General features: G+C 38.8%; 1 protein-coding gene across 5 annotated transcripts in view; it reads left to right on the plus strand.

The window, feature by feature from the left end:
- Positions 1-18,588, plus strand: part of LOC124133942 (PH domain leucine-rich repeat-containing protein phosphatase 2-like) — a 62,917-nt gene that overhangs the window by 36,589 nt on the left and 7,740 nt on the right. For all 5 annotated transcript variants that reach the window (XR_007221749.1, XR_006861008.2, XM_046498538.2 and 2 more), the window contains 14 exons: positions 2,172-2,306; positions 2,857-3,032; positions 3,683-3,858; positions 4,811-4,957; positions 5,683-6,134; positions 7,027-7,087; positions 7,595-7,690; positions 10,740-10,898; positions 12,412-12,609; positions 14,902-15,064; positions 16,091-16,221; positions 16,552-16,677; positions 17,141-17,335; positions 17,847-18,075. Coding sequence is in view for 3 of the 5 variants with exons in the window: in XM_046498538.2 (XP_046354494.2) it covers positions 2,172-2,306; positions 2,857-3,032; positions 3,683-3,858; positions 4,811-4,957; positions 5,683-6,134; positions 7,027-7,087; positions 7,595-7,690; positions 10,740-10,898; positions 12,412-12,609; positions 14,902-15,064; positions 16,091-16,221; positions 16,552-16,677; positions 17,141-17,335; positions 17,847-18,075 (2,444 nt within the window). In the remaining 2 variants the exon portion in view is untranslated. The remainder of the gene's footprint in view (positions 1-2,171; positions 2,307-2,856; positions 3,033-3,682; positions 3,859-4,810; positions 4,958-5,682; positions 6,135-7,026; positions 7,088-7,594; positions 7,691-10,739; positions 10,899-12,411; positions 12,610-14,901; positions 15,065-16,090; positions 16,222-16,551; positions 16,678-17,140; positions 17,336-17,846; positions 18,076-18,588) is intronic.

Raw genomic sequence — 18,588 nt, forward strand, 5'->3', positions numbered from 1 at the left:
AGCTCCACATGTGATCTGGTAACCTATATTTGATCTACATTTCTCAGAAAATATGTAATCCTGGTATACAGAATAAACCTACTTTCAACTCGCAATAACAGATTATCTGTCTCTCATGAAATAATAATCAGTAATCCCTTGTAGCTCATAGGATACTCTCTAAAGGATCTGGTCGTGAATTATGAATTTGTATTCACTGGTGGTTGCAGGAATATAACTGACAAGATGACAGTCCAGTGAAAGGTCATATATGACCAGAGCTGTCGGCCACTAGTCAGACTGTGACACTGAATAAAGCACAGCTGTATACTCAGCAATATTCCAGCTATACGACAGCGGTCTGTAAATAATCGAGTCTGAACCAGACAATCCAGTGACTGATATCATGAGCATTGATCCACAGAAATTCGGATAGGATGACATGCATCAACCCAGTCAGCGATCCCGTTAGTCTGCTCTGACGGGCATAGTCACCTTTTAGGGCAAGCATGGGTTGCTGAATACCTATTCTACCCCGGATTTTCAAGCTAGGGATGTCATCTAGAGAATAATAGCATAATATGTAAGGTACGTTAAAACACAGCCAAAATTGATACAGGCTATGATTTCATGAACCATATTCATTCTGGTAAGTAAAATGTATCAAGTATCAAGTATCCAAACAAATAAACTAAATCCAATAAAAAAATTATATCCATTATTAAATATACTATCTATTTGGAAATGTTTATTGCCAGAAAGAACAACAATGTTGCAGTTGACTAAAGGAAATTGGTAACACAGCTCCTTCGATATCCTGACTTAACATGAAACTTGTACTTGAATTTGTATATGTATAAAGATTGCATATGTATGACCCAATAGACATGACTGCTAAAATAAATGAAAAAATGGGGAGAAAAATGTCTTCCAAACATGTTGAGGTACGTAAGTCCAGTATCATTCAACGTATCATTTCCTTTCTCTGTGCTTTTAATCGTAGTATTTTTGTTGATTTTAACTCTTTGGCTAATCTGTCTGATAATCGCCAGTGGCCAGAGGGATGGTGTAAATCCTGCTGGGGTACCATGTAGGTAGCAGAAGTACCGTAAGTCCCCATGGTCCCTAGTATGGTGGCCTAACTTTGGTTGCTGGCGATCTACAGCCCGTTTTTATATTGTATCGTTTGTATTGTATCTGATTATTTTATTGCTCTAAAACTAGTTTTAAAATTATAATCTGTGATATATTGCTGGTTGTTGTTCTGTCCTTCGATGACAGCTTTTAATATATAATATAAATGCCTAACTTGTTCAACCTAGTTTACATCGCTATATGGCTGAAATATTGCCGATGCGATGTAAAATTTAACTCACTCACTCACTCCAAACATGTTGACACCACTTTGGCTATCTGGTAAATATAAAATGTCAAAGCCAGAGAATAATCATTCTTGATTATCTTCCAAAACAGATTCTTTTAAAATGCAAAATAGTGGTGAAAATTATATGAATGCATCACTGAAAATCAGTGATGACACCAGGTGTTCACAAAAAGAGTAATCATGTCCTGATCTTCAGGTTGTTTGTTTGTTGTTTAATGTTGCACTCAGAAACCTCACAATTTGGACCACACAAGCCAGTGATTGACATCATGAGCATCAATCCACACAATTGGGATAAATTGACATGCATCAAGCAAGTCAGCGAGCCTGACCACCTGATCTCGCTAGTTAGTCCCCTCTTACCCCTTTACAACAAGCATGGGTTGCTGAAGACTATTCTAACCCGGATGTTCACACATTGCTCTCTACCAGTAGCGCCTGCCACAACTCCAGTTTCATAATAGATATCAATCTAGCCTTTATTGATTGCCTATTTAACTCAGAAATAATGTCTATGTTTCACACATGTCACTAATTACAATGTCTTGAACTTGCCTGAAACATGCTCAAGACCATTTAGCACAGCCTCCATATAACCTGTTACACCCTGTGATAATCCAGGCTTTAATAAGAATGGTCCCAGTAACCTATGCTTGTTGTAAGAGGCAACTTAATGGTTTAGAGTGGTCAGGTTTGGTGACTTGATTGATTGTAAATAATACTACTTGGGCTGGGATGAGTCCAAATTTACTACACTACATGCCGATGTCGTGAATATGTCAATTCATACATTAATGAAATGTTTCAGGCAAGCCAATCTCTGACAGCACATACTCCCGGAGTCAGCTGTCCTCCTATGCCTACCTCCGCAAGGGGAAGTTACTCCACCAGTGGGTGCGGCGACTGTGTGTCATCACTGGAACCAGACTACTTATATACAGAGGTGAGTTGTGTGTCTCCTGCAGATGTAGAGCATGTAATTCCCTGCTGTTCCTAATCCAGGAATTGATAAACTGAATTTGTTCACTTCACTCTTAACCCAAGACCCATGAAGATCCTGGTAGAGAATACCAGAAGGTCTTCAGCAACCCACCCTTGCCATAAGAGGCGACTAACAGGATTGGGTGGTCAGGCTCGCTGACTTGGTTGATTCACGTCATCGAATCCCAATTATCTAGATCGATGGTCATGATGTAAATCTGGTCTAGTCCAGACCTGATTATTTACAGACTGCCATCATATAGCTGGAATATTCTGACAAATGTCAATAATCTTGGAAGCGACGTTAAAGCCCATTTCACCTCACCTCCACATTGCAAAAATCATTGAAAAATATGTTCCAGGTACATGTCAACAAATCTATTTTTCATTTAAACAATTAATTGTTTGCAATGGGATAAATCAAGGTTAAGATCTGTGAGGCTTTCCATCAGAAAGTCGATCATCAAATGTGATGACAGCTCAAATTATTATAGCACTACTTCCCTACACAGATCGCAATGCCAAACCTACAGTTGTCCAGTTGGCGAAAGGCTCTGTGGAAGAAGTGCAGGTCAAAGGTCAGGAACACTGTCTGAAGCTAACATCGACCATCCAGGGTGAGAGGTCGATCTACATCTCCTTCATGAATGCCGGAGAGTACAACAAGTGGATCAAGAAGGCGAAAAAGGTACGAATATTGCAAACTTTTGTCATTTTTCAAACTCCTTGTTCCCAAATTGTCAATTATTTTAATCTTACATTAAATATGTAGATGCAATAAGTTTGAATAACTGATTCCTGAGTTGTGTTTGGAAATGAATCCTTAACTACAACATTATCCATTTGAGTCAGTGATTTATCTTAGGATTCCAAACTACCGGTAAGTGCCCTTGGCAGGGTGATAGTTTTCAAAAGTGCATTTTTTTAACATTCTTATTTTCATAAAATTTGGGATTTGGGGCCGAATATCGGCATCTGAGCAGGTCTAGAAAATCCCTGTGAGTGTTGAGTGAGTATAAGGTTTCATGCCACCACTGTTCAGCAAACTTTCACCACCAGCATGGCTGGGAACACCACAAGGGCTTCCATGTTTGTGCACAAATCCAGGTTTCAGCATGAGGGGCAAATATTTGTCCATGTTACCTTGAGGCTGGTCCAACTGGTATTACCTGACAATATTTGTATGTTTGTATGTTTAAAAGCAGGGTTTGGTAAAAAATATGCTTTCTCTAACATCACTTTGTATTTTTTAAGCACAAAATAATTATGTGGTCGGGTTTAAATTTAATTTTGTAACTTTCCAATTGTTTTGATATATTACTTATTTGTCCATTTCAGGCAACATCCAAGCTTCCAACCAAGGCTGACTTGTCCAACTGCCATTTGGAGTTCCTGCCAGAGACAGTCTTCATCAACGATGACCTCGAGATCCTCATCCTGAGGCACAATGTCCTGCGAGAACGGCCCATTGAGGAGGACATCTACACAATTGGATGGCTGGATGATTTGCCAAGGTGGGATTAACATTAAAATACACACATGCACAGATTAATGAAATGACATAACACATATACACTCTGCCATGTACCTGTCAAACCCCAAATATATAGTGCACTTGCTTTCTATAATGAGCCTCCTACAGAGACCACAACATTGACTTATAAATGGAAAAAGCAATTCTAGAGTTAAGTAACGATAAGAATTTATGGATGAACAACTTCTTTATTACAATTAAGAGTGACGTTTCGGTGTAGGTTCTAACACGGTTATCAAGCAAGTGATATATAGAGTGTGGTTGGCAAGTATATATACAAGTAGGAGGCAATGTTTATATAGTAGAGTAGATATTGTTATACTGGAGTAGAAAAGCCTGTTATGTACACACAAGGGTAGTGTTGATGACACCTTTGTCATCCTACATCCCAACAATGACCCCAGAACTCTATTGGACCACCTGAATTCCCCAAACCCACGAATGCAGTTCACCATGGAGGAAGAAACCAATCGATAGCTCCCCTTCCTTGATGTACTCGTACAGGAAGAAAACAACGACAAACAAAAAGACTCCACTCCACATCTTAGTGATTTGACCATCATAACTCTATATTAAAACATGGTTTAGTTATGATTGCCTTAGCACAAAGGTTGTGTTGTGTATTAGTTATGATAAAATACCTGCTGTAAAATTTTGAATGCAACAATAGATTGTACCGATACTAAACATATTTTGGCCTTTGTATTACAAAGACTTATTGTAGTCTTTCTTCACATACAGATCTTCAAGATATGTAGAGTAATACAGGAGAAGTATTACATCCTGTATTTCATAAAAATGTTCATAAAAGTTTTATAGTCAGTGGATCAAAAGGATCAATATGGTAATAATTATGGCTATAAATAAGTGTTCATTTTAGAAAACTGACCATTTGCCAGCTACAACTGTGATAATCTTTATCTGAATCTCAGGTTCACCCACCTCCGAAGTCTCAACCTGGCAGACAATGGTTTGGTCAACTTCCCCCAGGCCGTTTGTCGGATGCGAACCCTGACTGAGCTGAATGTTGCTAGCAACAAACTGGAGGAGGTCCCCTCCCAAATATCAGACCTCACCAAGTAAGCAGGAACAAGACTTTTTTGTAGTGATAGTTTTGTTTGTTTCTTTGTTATTTAACGCCGCACTTAGCAATGTTCCAGCTATATGACGGCGGTCTGTACAAAATAAAGTCTGTACCAGACAATCCAGTGATTATTGCAGCCTTAGCCTGAAAAATATTCATTTATGTTACAATATTCAATAAAATTTGTGCTAGATCCAGTTCATGGGGTTGAACACTACTCCAAAATACATCTTGTTAATGAAACGTATATTGTCTAGTGAACCAGTAAAGTGCTGAACGGATAGTTTTTGTTTAACAGGAATTTATAATTTTGTGTGTGTTTTCTTGAATTGGCAACAGTTTTTAATGATGGTTGGATTTGTTTCCAGTTTGCTTTTGAAGAAATATAACCTGAATTACTTACATACAAGGGTGGTGGCAGTAGCCTAGGCTCACCACATCAAAGACCTGGGTTCCATTCCCAACATGGATACAATGTGTGAAGCCCATCTATACTGTCCTCCATTGTCATATTGCAAGAAGGGGCAAAAAACCATACTCACTCACTCACTACTTAAATATATAGACAGTGTAAGCACATATGAATTGTTGGGATTTGGCCAAATTTTTCTTCTTTGCTGAATGTAATTATGTCAGGTCTTCCTTCACTATGGTATATTAAAATATAATTTGTTATGTCTCTCTATTCTATTCTGAACATGTTATTTTCAATAATTTCAGCTTACAAGCACTACATCTTCACAATAATAGACTGTCATCATTGCCGGAGGAAATAGCTCAAATGAAGAGACTCGTTGTCATTGTGCTGGCATTCAATCGTTTTACATTTATTCCCAGTGTGTTGTGTCAGTCGCAGCATGCATCATACAAACTGGACAGCCTTATCATGGCAGGAAACCAAATATCACGTTTACCCACAGACTACTTAGACCATATGACCCACATCAAAAAGATTGATCTCAGAATGAACAAACTTCAACTTCTCCCGACAGAAACTGCTCGGTTTCAGTCACTAGATCATGTGACTCATCTTGACATTCGAGACAACGAGATCATCGACCTGGACATTCGTGCAATTCGTGCTCTGGAGTATTTAAACTGTGAACGGAACATGATTCGAAGCCTTCAGATCAATGGATCATCGTTAAAGAACATCTTTGTTTCACATAATAGTAAGTATACATTGCCCAAAAATGTACTCTTTGAGAACCTTTGATGCGCTTTTCAATACAACCACGTTTAATGGTAAGAGTGTGTGTCTGATATGAAACCAATCACCAAAGGCGTCGCAATTAATTTTACAACCCTCAGCTGCAATGATCCTCTGGCCATGAGTTCGACCTGACTTTGATTATTTTTCTGTCAGCACCTTACCCATTGAAAGTCTTAGGGACTGACCAACTTCTGAGGAGGGGGGGGAAGAAAATAATTGATCCAGAACTAAAATAGAAAAAGATTTGTCCTCATGATTTAACACACACACACACACACACACACACACACACACACACACACACGCCACAATAAATTGATCACTAGATATAGTGACAATAAGTCCAAAAAATTAAATTGTATGTTTTGAAACATAACTTGTCTCAAATCAAAATCTGCAGTGATGCCCCATAAATGTGTAAAAGAATACCTAGGCAATAGAGAGAAAAATAAAAATGTAAACAAGAGACATATTAATAAACATGATTTTGCAGAACTTTTATGTCACAATACAGCTTGTTGACAATATTGAGGTACATTAGTTTTGAGGTACATTAGCTTTTTATTGCAACAAACACAACTATTAGTTTCATTAGATTGCAATGGACACAATATAGTATGTGTTTAAATCAACCTCTAAAGTAAACCACTATATTCACACTCGGACATACATTAATGCATTATCAACAAAAGCGGTGTTGTGTTTTGTAGTTGTTGACCATTTAGTGAAGAGGTCTGAAGTGGACAGAAGCTATATTATATGTTTGGTAAAGTAAATGTCAACTTAGAAACATTACATGCTGCAGAATCAGTCTCAATCATGTTTACATCGTGATGGTAATTTCTTTTCAGAAATTGAGAGTATTTCCATCAACCCCAAGCCTGAGTGGCTTGTTTCTATGGATGTGTCCTAGTAAGTAGTCACAAATATTACAACAGGGAGCTGAATCAGAACAGTGAAACTGTTACATATGGAGGAAATACAGAAACATTATTTGAAATGATAGTTTAAGATGCTGTTCTGAAGCTCACCGATTATCCTTCAGAAAACATAGAATACCAGAGAATAACAAATCTGGACCCATTGGGCATTAAAAGGAAAAATAGCAGTGAAAGTTATACGAATGGATCACTGAAAAACAGTCATGACACCAGGTGTTCACAAAAAGGAAAAAGTATGCATTAGCCAAGTTCTCCTTTAGGACATTGTGATCATGAAATAACATGGTGAGAAGTGGAAGACATTGTCCTCGAAATAACATGAAAATAATTCTGTATACATATTGAAACTATGGAAGCTTCAAATCTTTTTGTATATATTTTACACACTTGACTTAAATCTCTGGAACCATGCGGATCTTTCAAAACATGCAGCCTAGTAGGATACAAACTCCTTTAAGTTTAAGATTTCCTGTTACAGTAACCAGCTCAAAGAGGTTCCCACATGGCTGGGTGACTGTTTCTTCCTAGTACGACTGGATCTGAGCCACAACAACATCGCTCGTCTACCTGACAGGTAATTATTGTACAATACTGTAGCCACAACATTATTCATCTACCTGACAGGTAACAATTGTACAACATTTTAGCCACAACAACATTGCTCGTCTACCTGACAGGTAATTATTGTACAACATTGTAGCCACAACAACATCGCTCGTCTACCTGACAGGTAACTATTGTACAATACTGTAGCCACAACATTATTCATCTACCTGTCAGGTAATTATTGTACAACATCGCTTGCCTACCTGACAGGTAACTATTGTACAATACTGTAGCCACAACATTATTCATCTACCTGTCAGGTAATTATTGTACAACATCACTTGCCTACCTGACAGGTAACTATTTCACAACATTGTAGCCACAACAACATCGCTTGCCTACCTGACAGGTAACTATTGTACAATACTGTAGCCACAACATTATTCATCTACCTGTCAGGTAATTATTGTACAACATTGCTTGCCTACCTGACAGGTAACTATTGTACAACATTGTAGCCACAACAACATCGCTTGCCTACCTGACAGGTAACTATTGTACAATACTGTAGCCACAACATTATTCATCTACCTGACAGGTAACTATTGTACAACATTGTAGCCACAACAACATTGCTTGCCTACCTGACAGGTAACTATTGTACAACATTAGAGCCACAACAACATCGCTTGCCTACCTGACAGGTAACTATTGTACAACATTGTGTCCACAACAACATCGCTTGCCTACCTGACAGGTAACTATTGTACAATACTGTAGCCACAACAATATTCATGTACCTGACAGGTAACTATTGTACAACATTGTAGCCACAACAACATTGCTTGCCTACCTGACAGGTAACTATTGTACAATACTGTAGCCACAACATTATTCATCTACCTGTCAGGTAATTATTGTACAACATCGCTTGCCTACCTGACAGGTAACTATTGTACAACATTGTAGCCACAACAACATCGCTTGCCTACCTGACAGGAAACTATTGTACAACATTGTATCCACAACAACATCGCTTGCCTACCTGACAGGTAACTATTGTACAATACTGTAGCCACAACATTATTCATCTACCTGTCAGGTAATTATTGTACAACATCGCTTGCCTACCTGACAGGTAACTATTGTACAACATTGTAGCCACAACAACATCGCTTGCCTACCTGACAGGTAACTATTGTACAATACTGTAGCCACAACAATATTCATGTACCTGACAGGTAACTATTGTACAACATTGTAGCCACAACAACATTGCTTGCCTACCTGACAGGTAACTATTGTACAATACTGTAGCCACAACATTATTCATCTACCTGTCAGGTAATTATTGTACAACATCGCTTGCCTACCTGACAGGTAACTATTGTACAACATTGTAGCCACAACAACATCGCTTGCCTACCTGACAGGTAACTATTGTACAACATTGTATCCACAACAACATCGCTTGCCTACCTGACAGGTAACTATTGTACAATACTGTAGCCACAACATTATTCATCTACCTGTCAGGTAATTATTGTACAACATCGCTTGCCTACCTGACAGGTAACTATTGTACAACATTGTAGCCACAACAACATTGCTTGCCTACCTGACAGGTAACTATTGTACAATACTGTAGCCACAACATTATTCATCTACCTGACAGGTAATTATTGTACAACATTGTAGCCACAACAACATCGCTAATCTACCTTGACAGGTAATTATTGTACAACATTGTAGCCACAACAACATCGCTAATCTACCTTGACAGGTAACTATTGTACAACATTGTAGCCACAATAACACTGCTCGTCTAATCTACCTGACAGGTAACTATTGTACAATACTGTTGCCACATCATTCATCTACCTGACTTATAATTATTGCACCACATCTTTTTTGAGTTAATGATTCAATAAACAGTCTGTGAAATTATTATGTTATGTTAAGTTAAGAAAGTTATGCAATGATTGGGTGGTTCATAACTTCTTTTGAGTAGTATCTGTTGACTTATGAATAAGGAAATAAATGCAATATGTTTTGCATCTATGGAGGTTTATGTCCCCTCCACAAACATGAACTCTATTTAAGTTCTTAATTAAGCCTATCAGTGTTGCACTTATTATCACTTTCTTTCAAATACAAGAAATGACAGCATATCAGTTATATATACCGCTGTGTGAGAACACATAATGTCATGACTTGTAGTGAGTGAGCTGGTAAGGTAGTGAATGTTGATTAACACCACAATCAGTAATATTCCAGCTATAACACTGTGAGTGCATCCTATAAATAATGAAGTCTTAGCAACATAAACCAGGGGTTAGCATGAACAACAATCAACACCATCGGATCACCATCACACGCAATCAACTAGGTCACACAATATAAACATGCTATCCTCATTTTAGTTCTCTCTTACCACAAGCATGAGCATTGGGGGCCTATTGCGCCCACAATCCCCACAGGGACCAGTAACACTCTCCTACTCACTCAGAGTTCCGTGCGACCAGCATAGTACATCTGCTACTGGCCACGCCATGTGATGATTCGTCACATCTTACAGAGTCCATTCAAGACATTGTGCATGTTTTAGATCCGTTTCATTTTTTATGAGTCCACACATTTTGATAAACATGTCATAGAATGGTTAACTTTCATTGAGAAAATACCTTAAAACATGAAAAAGCATTTCCATTAGCATAGTTAACCTTTGTTTACATTGGTTGTATGGCTTCATGTGCTGTCATCAAAGCCATGTGAAGAGCTAGCGATATTGTCAGTTTGATGTATAAAATATTTTGTCATGCACCTCACTGTCGCAGTTGTAGTAACATATCTAAATGACTATGCTAAAAAATGTAAAGCTCTCCAAAAGGCTTGTATTTAGGCCATTCTGTTCTGATTTCAGAATAATCGTGTTTGTTAACAAACAAGAGAAACGTCCAGTCACATGATATACAAATTAAATTAGCCTGTGGCTGTGGTGTTAGGCTAAGTCACCACTGCACTGGAGTGTGGGCTTATAAGTGTTAGTGATTTATTGTTCATCCTCCTGTTTGTAGGATGCTGACTGATGCAAGGAAGCTGAAGATCCTGCGTGTGAACCACAACCAACTGACGCTGCTGCCCGCGGACATCAAGCACTGCCTCATCGAGGAGCTGCACCTGGAGAGGAACCTCCTGACCCAGCTGCCTCCCGACCTCTTCATCCGGGCCAACAAGTGAGTGGGGCAAGGACCTTAAATATATCAAATATGTCTACACGAGTTGATAAAAGTGTTGATATATTTGATATCAAAAGACACAAGGGTGAGATTTTATTATCATCCAACATCACTCTTCCAACTTTTGCAGTTTGTAGACAGTAATAAGCAGTGTCTTTAGTATAAAAAGTACTGCTAACAGTTTCAGTAGCAGAGCCATTAGTGATGTCATTTGATTGTGACATCATGGTAACCAATGATGTCATAATGGTCTGTAAAGCATTGTGATGCAATTTCATTGATCTCACCCAAGAGATTTCTCCTGTGGAAGCCAGTTTTGGATGATATATGCTAATCTTTAGGCTGGATGAATAAGTTATTTGCCATGCTGTTGTCACTTATTTAGGGATCATTCTGTATATTTATTTGTCTCTATTATAATAAATTATGAATTGGAATATCACTGTCAAGTTCATGGTATAATCTACATACTATATTTGATGAAGAAGAGAGTGCAAGATTAGGCAGTGATGTGTGAGAAGTGTTGACTGTGACACCTATTATTCTTCACAGTATTTTTATGTCCTCTGCAGTATCCAGTATCAATGATATGATTTATCATATTCTGTAGTCGATACTGCTCATAATCCGTAACATAGAACCTGTGAAGATCCGGGTTAGAAAGGTTTTCAGCAACCCATGCTTGCCGTAAGAGGCAGCAAACAGGATTGGTTGTTCAGGTTTGCTGACTTGGTTGATGCATGTCATCGTATCTCAGTTGCATAGGTTGATGCTCATGATATCAATCACTGGATTGACTGGTCCAGACTTGATTATTTACAAACTGCCATCAAATAGCTGGAATGTTGCTGAGTGTGGCGCCAAACAAGCAAACAAACAAAGCATAAAATAGCTGGATGACAGAGCTGCCAGCAGACACTGCTGCATGTATAGGTTAGCGCCCTCCTTAAGACTGGACCCGTGAAGATTCTAGGGTAGAATAGGTCTTCAGCAACCAATGCTTGCCGTAAAAGGCGACTATGCTTGTCGTAAAAGGCCACTAACGCGATCGGGTGGTCAGGCTCGCTGACTTGGTTGATACATATCATCGATCCCAATTGTGTGGATCGATGCTCATGATATCAATCACTGGATTGTCTGGTCCAGACTCGATTATTTACAGACCGCCGTCATATAGCTGGAATATTGCTGAGTGCGGCGTTAAACAACAAACGAACCAACCAACCTCAAGGCTGACTTGGATTTTTGACACTGTCTCCTGGGGCTTCTAGCGTTGAAGTCCATAACAACTGGTGGGGGGAGTGGCTAACCAACTTATCCCACCTTGGCCACGAACATGATGCTCTTTACGTGACGATGCGAAAGCATGAACCGAGGCTTGTTCCCCTCTCGTCTGAACTGAATTTTCCAACCTCGGCATGTTTACAGGTGGGTCGTTATGGAGAATAACCCATCAAAACATTACACACACTATTGGTATAAGTACATATATCTCCTTGTTTGTTTCCAGACTACGCTGCCTGAACCTTACAGGCAACTGTCTGGTGGATCTGCCAGCACCGAACCGTAACGACACTTACAACAAGTTGCAGGAGCTGTACCTCACCTCCAACAGACTCACCAACAAGGCCATATTTAAAGTGTGCTGCTTCCCTCGACTCCGTGTCCTTCACCTCGCCAAAAACTGCATCACAGAGATCAAAGACAGGTATAACACATGCTATCCAGGCAGTTATAAAACATACTCTCAATAGAGGTATAACACATGCCATCCAGGCAGTTATAAAACATACTCTCAATAGAGGTATAACACATGCCATCCAGGCAGTTATAAAACATACTCTCAATAGAGGTATAACACATGCCATCCAGGCAGTTATAAAACATACTCTCAATAGAGGTATAACACATGCCATCCAGGCAGTTATAAAACATACTCTCAATAGAGGTATAACACATGCCATCCAGGCAGATATAAAACATACTCTCAATAGAGGTATAACACATGCCATCCAGACAGTTATAAAACATACTCTCAATAGACGTATAACACATGCCATCCAGGCAGTTATAAAACATACTCTCAATAGAGGTATAACACATGCCATCCAGGCAGTTATAAAACATGCTCTCAATAGAGGTATAACACATGCCATCCAGGCAGTTATAAAACATACTCTCAATAGAGGTATAACACATGCCATCCAGGCAGATATAAAACATACTCTCAATAGAGGTATAACACATGCCATCCAGACAGTTATAAAACATACTCTCAATAGAGGTATAACACATGCCATCCAGGCAGTTATAAAACATACTCTCAATAGAGGTATAACACATGCCATCCAGACAGTTATAAAACATACTCTCAATAGAGGTATAACACATACCATCCAGGCAGTTATAAAACATACTCTCAATAGAGGTAAAACACATGTTATCCAGGCAGTTATAAAACATGCTCTCAACAGAGGTAAAACACATGCTATCCAGGCAGTTATAAAACATGCTCTCAACAGAGGTAAAACACATGCTATCCAGGCAGTTATAAAACATGCTCTCAATAGAGGTATAACACATGCCATCCAGGCAGATATAAAACATGCTCTCAATAGAGGTATAACACATGCCATCCAGGCAGATATAAAACATGCTCTCAAAAGAGGTAAAACACATGCTATCCAGGCAGTTATAAAACATGCTCTCAACAGAGGTAAAACACATGCCATCCAGGCAGTTATAAAACATGCTCTCAATAGAGGTAAAACACATGCCATCCAGACAGTTTTAAACATGCTTCGAAGACAGACAAAACACTTTCTCTCAAAGAAATGTATAAAACATGCTTTGAAGACAGGCAAACACTTGCTCTCAAAGACATGTGTAATAACATGCTTTGAAGACAGGCAAAACACTTGTTCTCAAAGACATGTAAGACATTGTCTCAAGGACAGGGCTAGAAATTTTGAGAAAGGTGTCTCCAAATTAACATGTTGCAAGGGATACATTATTTAGGGTGGCAAGTCCATTTGTTTGTGTACCCTGTATATGAAGCTGCATTACACACATATAACATTTTTGTAAGGCACCAGTAAATATGATTGAGTTTCTTATTTTTTTAGTCCAGTTTTGGTCCTGGGAAATGAAATACATTGAATCCAAAAAGAGAAGGGTGTGCTTTATACACAGGTGTGAATTGTGACAATAGCTGAATTAAACAAATGGTGTATATCCCTGTTCTAGTGAGATACTAAGCTGTGGACTAGCTGAATTAAACAACTTGTGTCTATCTCTGTTCTAGTGAGATACTAAGCTGTGGACTAGCAGAATGTAACAAATGGTGTCTATCCCTGTTCTTGTGAGATACTAAGCTGTAGACTAGCAGAATGTAACAAATGGTGTCTATCCCTGTTCTAGTGAGATACTAAGCTGTGGACTAGCTGAATTAAACAACTTGTGTCTATCCCTGTTCTAGTGAGATACTAAGCTGTGGACTAGCTGAATTAAACAACTTGTGTCTATCCCTGTTCTAGTGAGATACTAAGCTGTGGACTAGCTGAATTAAACAACTTGTGTCTATCCCTGTTCTAGTGAGATACTAAGCTGTGGACTAGCTGAATTAAACAACTTGTGTCTATCTCTGTTCTAGTGAGATACTAAGCTGTGGACTAGCAGAATGTAACAAATGGTGTCTATCCCTGTTCTTGTGAGATACTAAGCTGTAGACTAGCAGAATGTAACAAATGGTGTATATCCCTGTTCTAGTGAGATACTAAGCTGTGGACTAGCTGAATTAAACAACTTGTGTCTATCCCTGTTCTAGTGAGATACTAAGCTGTAGACTAGAAGAATGTAACAAATGGTGTATATCCCTGTTCTAGTGAGATACTAAGCTGTGGACTAGCTGAATTAAACAACTTGTGTCTATCTCTGTTCTAGTGAGATACTAAGCTGTGGACTAGCTGAATTAAACAACTTGTTTCTATCTCTGTTTCAGTGAGTTCCAGAAGCTTGAGCAGCTCCAGGAGTTGAACGTGTCCTTCAACAGCCTCCGCTTCCTGCCCGTCTGTCTCAGCAGACACACCAAGCTCCAGGTCCTACGGGCCAACGCCAATCTCCTGCAAGAGTTACCTAACTTCAGGAACTCTTCCAGTCTTAAGGTACTTTGTTATCTCCTTTATTGCATTTCTGATTTTTGTTCAAAATGACTGGCCACACAAATTATCTGACTTTGTTCTGATATCAATATCTTCGAACTATCTATGTGTGTCTGTACTGCTGTTTCAATTATCAGATTTCATTGGTAATACTGCCCCCAAAACATTTGTTTTGTAATGCACGATATTGTCATACAGGGATCTGTATTGCAATATGTATAGCGATATATTAGGAGGTAAAGTGTTTGACAGTGATTGACACTGATTGTACATGCAGATCCTATTTCTACGTATTGAAGTTAATATTACTCTGCATAGTCAGTTGCAAGCATGTTGTATTCAAGGATATAGGGGAGAAAACAAAGTGAGAGAAAAATTATTAGCGGGGTTCACCATTTAGTCAATTAATTTTGAAGGGAAACATCAACAGGGAACACATTTCTGTGTAGATTTGAGGTTAAATGATTCAAATAATAATGAAACTTGTTCTATTTTCTTTACCCAATATACCAGAACACAAAAATAATTTTGTAACACATATTGTTTGAAACGAGCATACCCAGAATATGGTGAATTGCTAATAATAAGTTCTACATGAAGCATCAAGTCTCATACCAGACATGGTTTTAATGTGGCTATTGGAAAACTGTTGCAGTGTACAGTCAAATATAATAAGAGACCCATTTCTTAATTATCATTTACATAAGAATAAACAACAAAAAGTGCCCTCAGAGTTCAACTATTGTCATTTATGATTGATTAGAAATAGATCATCCATCTTCCATTGTTTTTACTCATTTTTAAGACCTTGTCGTAAGAGGTGACTGACAGGATCGGATGGTCAGGCCCGCTGGCTTGGTTGATGCATGTCGTCGTATCCCAATTGCGTGGATAGATGCTCAAGATGTCAATCACTGGATTGTCTGGTTCAGACTCGATTATTTACAGACCACCGCCATTGAGCTGGAATATTGCTGAGTGCGGTGTTAAACAACAAATAAACAAACTAATTTTTTAATCTAACTTCAGGTGTTGGAGGTTGGCACTAATCGCCTGGAGAATGTCAGCATGGGCAACTTGATGACATCTAAGGTCAATCTCCTTGACATCTCTGGAAACCCAAATATCTTCGTCAATACAGACGAACTGCAAGGAATCAAGTAAGTGTACAAATTCTTGTGTGTTCATGTATGTTCAAGATGTTACATTCATAATCCTGTTTATTGTGTTCACAAATTCATCAGAATTCTGATTTCAAAGTTATTTTTAAAGTCCTCGTCCATTTCAATCCATAATGATGGATATTAATTGTTTATGCAGCACAAGTTGGCTGCAAATTGGTTTGCAGTATTGCCCATGCAACATTTTGACTCATTTATTCCAGTACAAGTAAAGGTTGTCTGTATAGCCTTATTGAATAAAATATTAGACAATAAATATTCTGATCCTCTGGAATTACATCATGTATAATTGATTACCATTACCTCCAGGAATGCCAAGAGAGTCTGTATGATAGACATGCGAGGACAGAACCGGTCTCTTAACAATGTCTCCGCAGTGGAGGCAGAACTCAGTTGGCAGAGTGGGTTTTCACAGACATCAGGCATGAGAAACAAGTACGCTACCATCACAAAGTGTTTGGATAGGGAAGAAGTTAGATTGGGAGAATTGCAGATAATTGTCACTCCACAGGAAGGACAGGATAGATCTGCAGTACCTAATAATTGTTGTATTAGCAGTTGTTGTTTGAGTTGGGAATCAAAGTCTGACAATCATGACAAACTCATTCTTTATCCGCTATGCTTTCTGAATGCTCCTGGTGAGTATCTTTATAGTAATTTATGTTTATGGACATACAATCCTGGCATCACCGCTCACCTATTTCAGGGGCGGTGGGGTAGCCTAGTGGTTAAAGCATTCGCTCGTCATGCTGAAGACCCGGGTTCGATTCCCCACATGGGCACAATGTGTGAAGCCCATTTCTGGTGTCCCCAGCCGTGATATTGCTTGAATATTGCTAAACGAGGCGTAAGACCATACTATCTCACTCACCTAATTCACTTATGTTTCTTTCTCAAGGCTTTCAGTGGCAATGCTTAATAAATCCAAGTTCAGCGAAGCTGGAGATGCCCTGTTTGGGATATTTGATGGTGGTCGTAATGATGAAGTTGCTAAACTGATGATTGAGTTGACACCAGCGATTGTCGCGGAGGAGAAAGAGAAAATGCCTACCCAGGAGGGTTTCCTGAAGTACACCATGCTCTCAGCTCACAAGTAAGTCTCATCCCCTAGGGATTTATCTAGACCTGCGTTCAAAGGCCGATATTAGGCCTCATGCCAGTAAAAAGCAATAATGCAGCAAAACTGTCAGTAATAGTATCGAAACGGAAATATTCAATTTGCAATTTTACCCATGATGCCTGTGAAGGAATCCTTGATACATCTAAAATTAAATTACAAATCTGTAATGCTTTATCATATTTCCTCTTGAAAGGAAAATCATTTGTCTGCAAAAATATAAAATGAAAAATTTAATATTTTCTTTCAGCTACATGTTGTGTTCACAGATTAATCACATTAACATTATGTATGCATGTTCAGCTCTGTAAGATGAGGGGCTGTCATGCCGAAGACCTGGGTTCGATTCCCGATATGGGTATAATGTGTGAAGCCCATTTCTGGTGTCCCCCGCCGTGATATTGCTGGAATATTGCTAAAAGCAGCGTAAAACCATACTCACTCACTCACTCACTCACTGTAAGATGAATTGTTTGGTTATTTCCAGGAAGATCAAGTCAGTGGGGCAAAGAGTTGGAGCTGCAGCTGCCTTGGTACACATACAGAAACACCCAAACCATCATGACCAATATTCCCTGTGTGTCGCCAGTGTTGGGGACACCGAGGTGGTGCTGTGTCGTCAAAACAGCCCCGTCTGTCTCACCCGTCAGTTCACTGTGTCACATGACAAAGGAGAGTGTCAGAGAGTCATTAACTCTGACGGTATCATCACAGAGGTAAGACTAACATCAACATCAATACAAACAAATAGCTTATTTTTATTCAGTACTGAGTTAGTGTGTGTATGTTGTTTAACACTGCAGTCAGCAATATTCCAGCTATGTCACAGTCATCTTCAGGTATACATTTCATATGTCATGTTCAATAATACACAGCCATGCGTCACTTAATACCTTATGTTACCCATAGGACCACATATTTCAGTACACTTATTTTTAGTAATTCTCACTGAGCATAATCGAGTCAATCATACAAACCAGTGGTTGATGTTATGAGCAACATCCCATGCCGTCAGGATATGATGATATTACTTGCTCGGGACATGATCTAATAATATCAAGCCATGTGAGGAAAACCCAAAAGTCATAAACATTTGTCAGGTGAAACCCACAAGCATGGGTATGGTGCTAACAAACCTAGGATAATCAACAGGGCAAATATGCGATTCAAACCCATTGATTAAATTCTTTGTTATTTCAAACCAAAATGAAAAATGTGTATTGATTTGA

The sequence above is a fragment of the Haliotis rufescens genome, unplaced genomic scaffold (assembly GCF_023055435.1).
Source record: "Haliotis rufescens isolate VD_foot unplaced genomic scaffold, xgHalRufe1.0.p SCAF_17, whole genome shotgun sequence".
Taxonomy (NCBI): domain Eukaryota; kingdom Metazoa; phylum Mollusca; class Gastropoda; order Lepetellida; family Haliotidae; genus Haliotis; species Haliotis rufescens.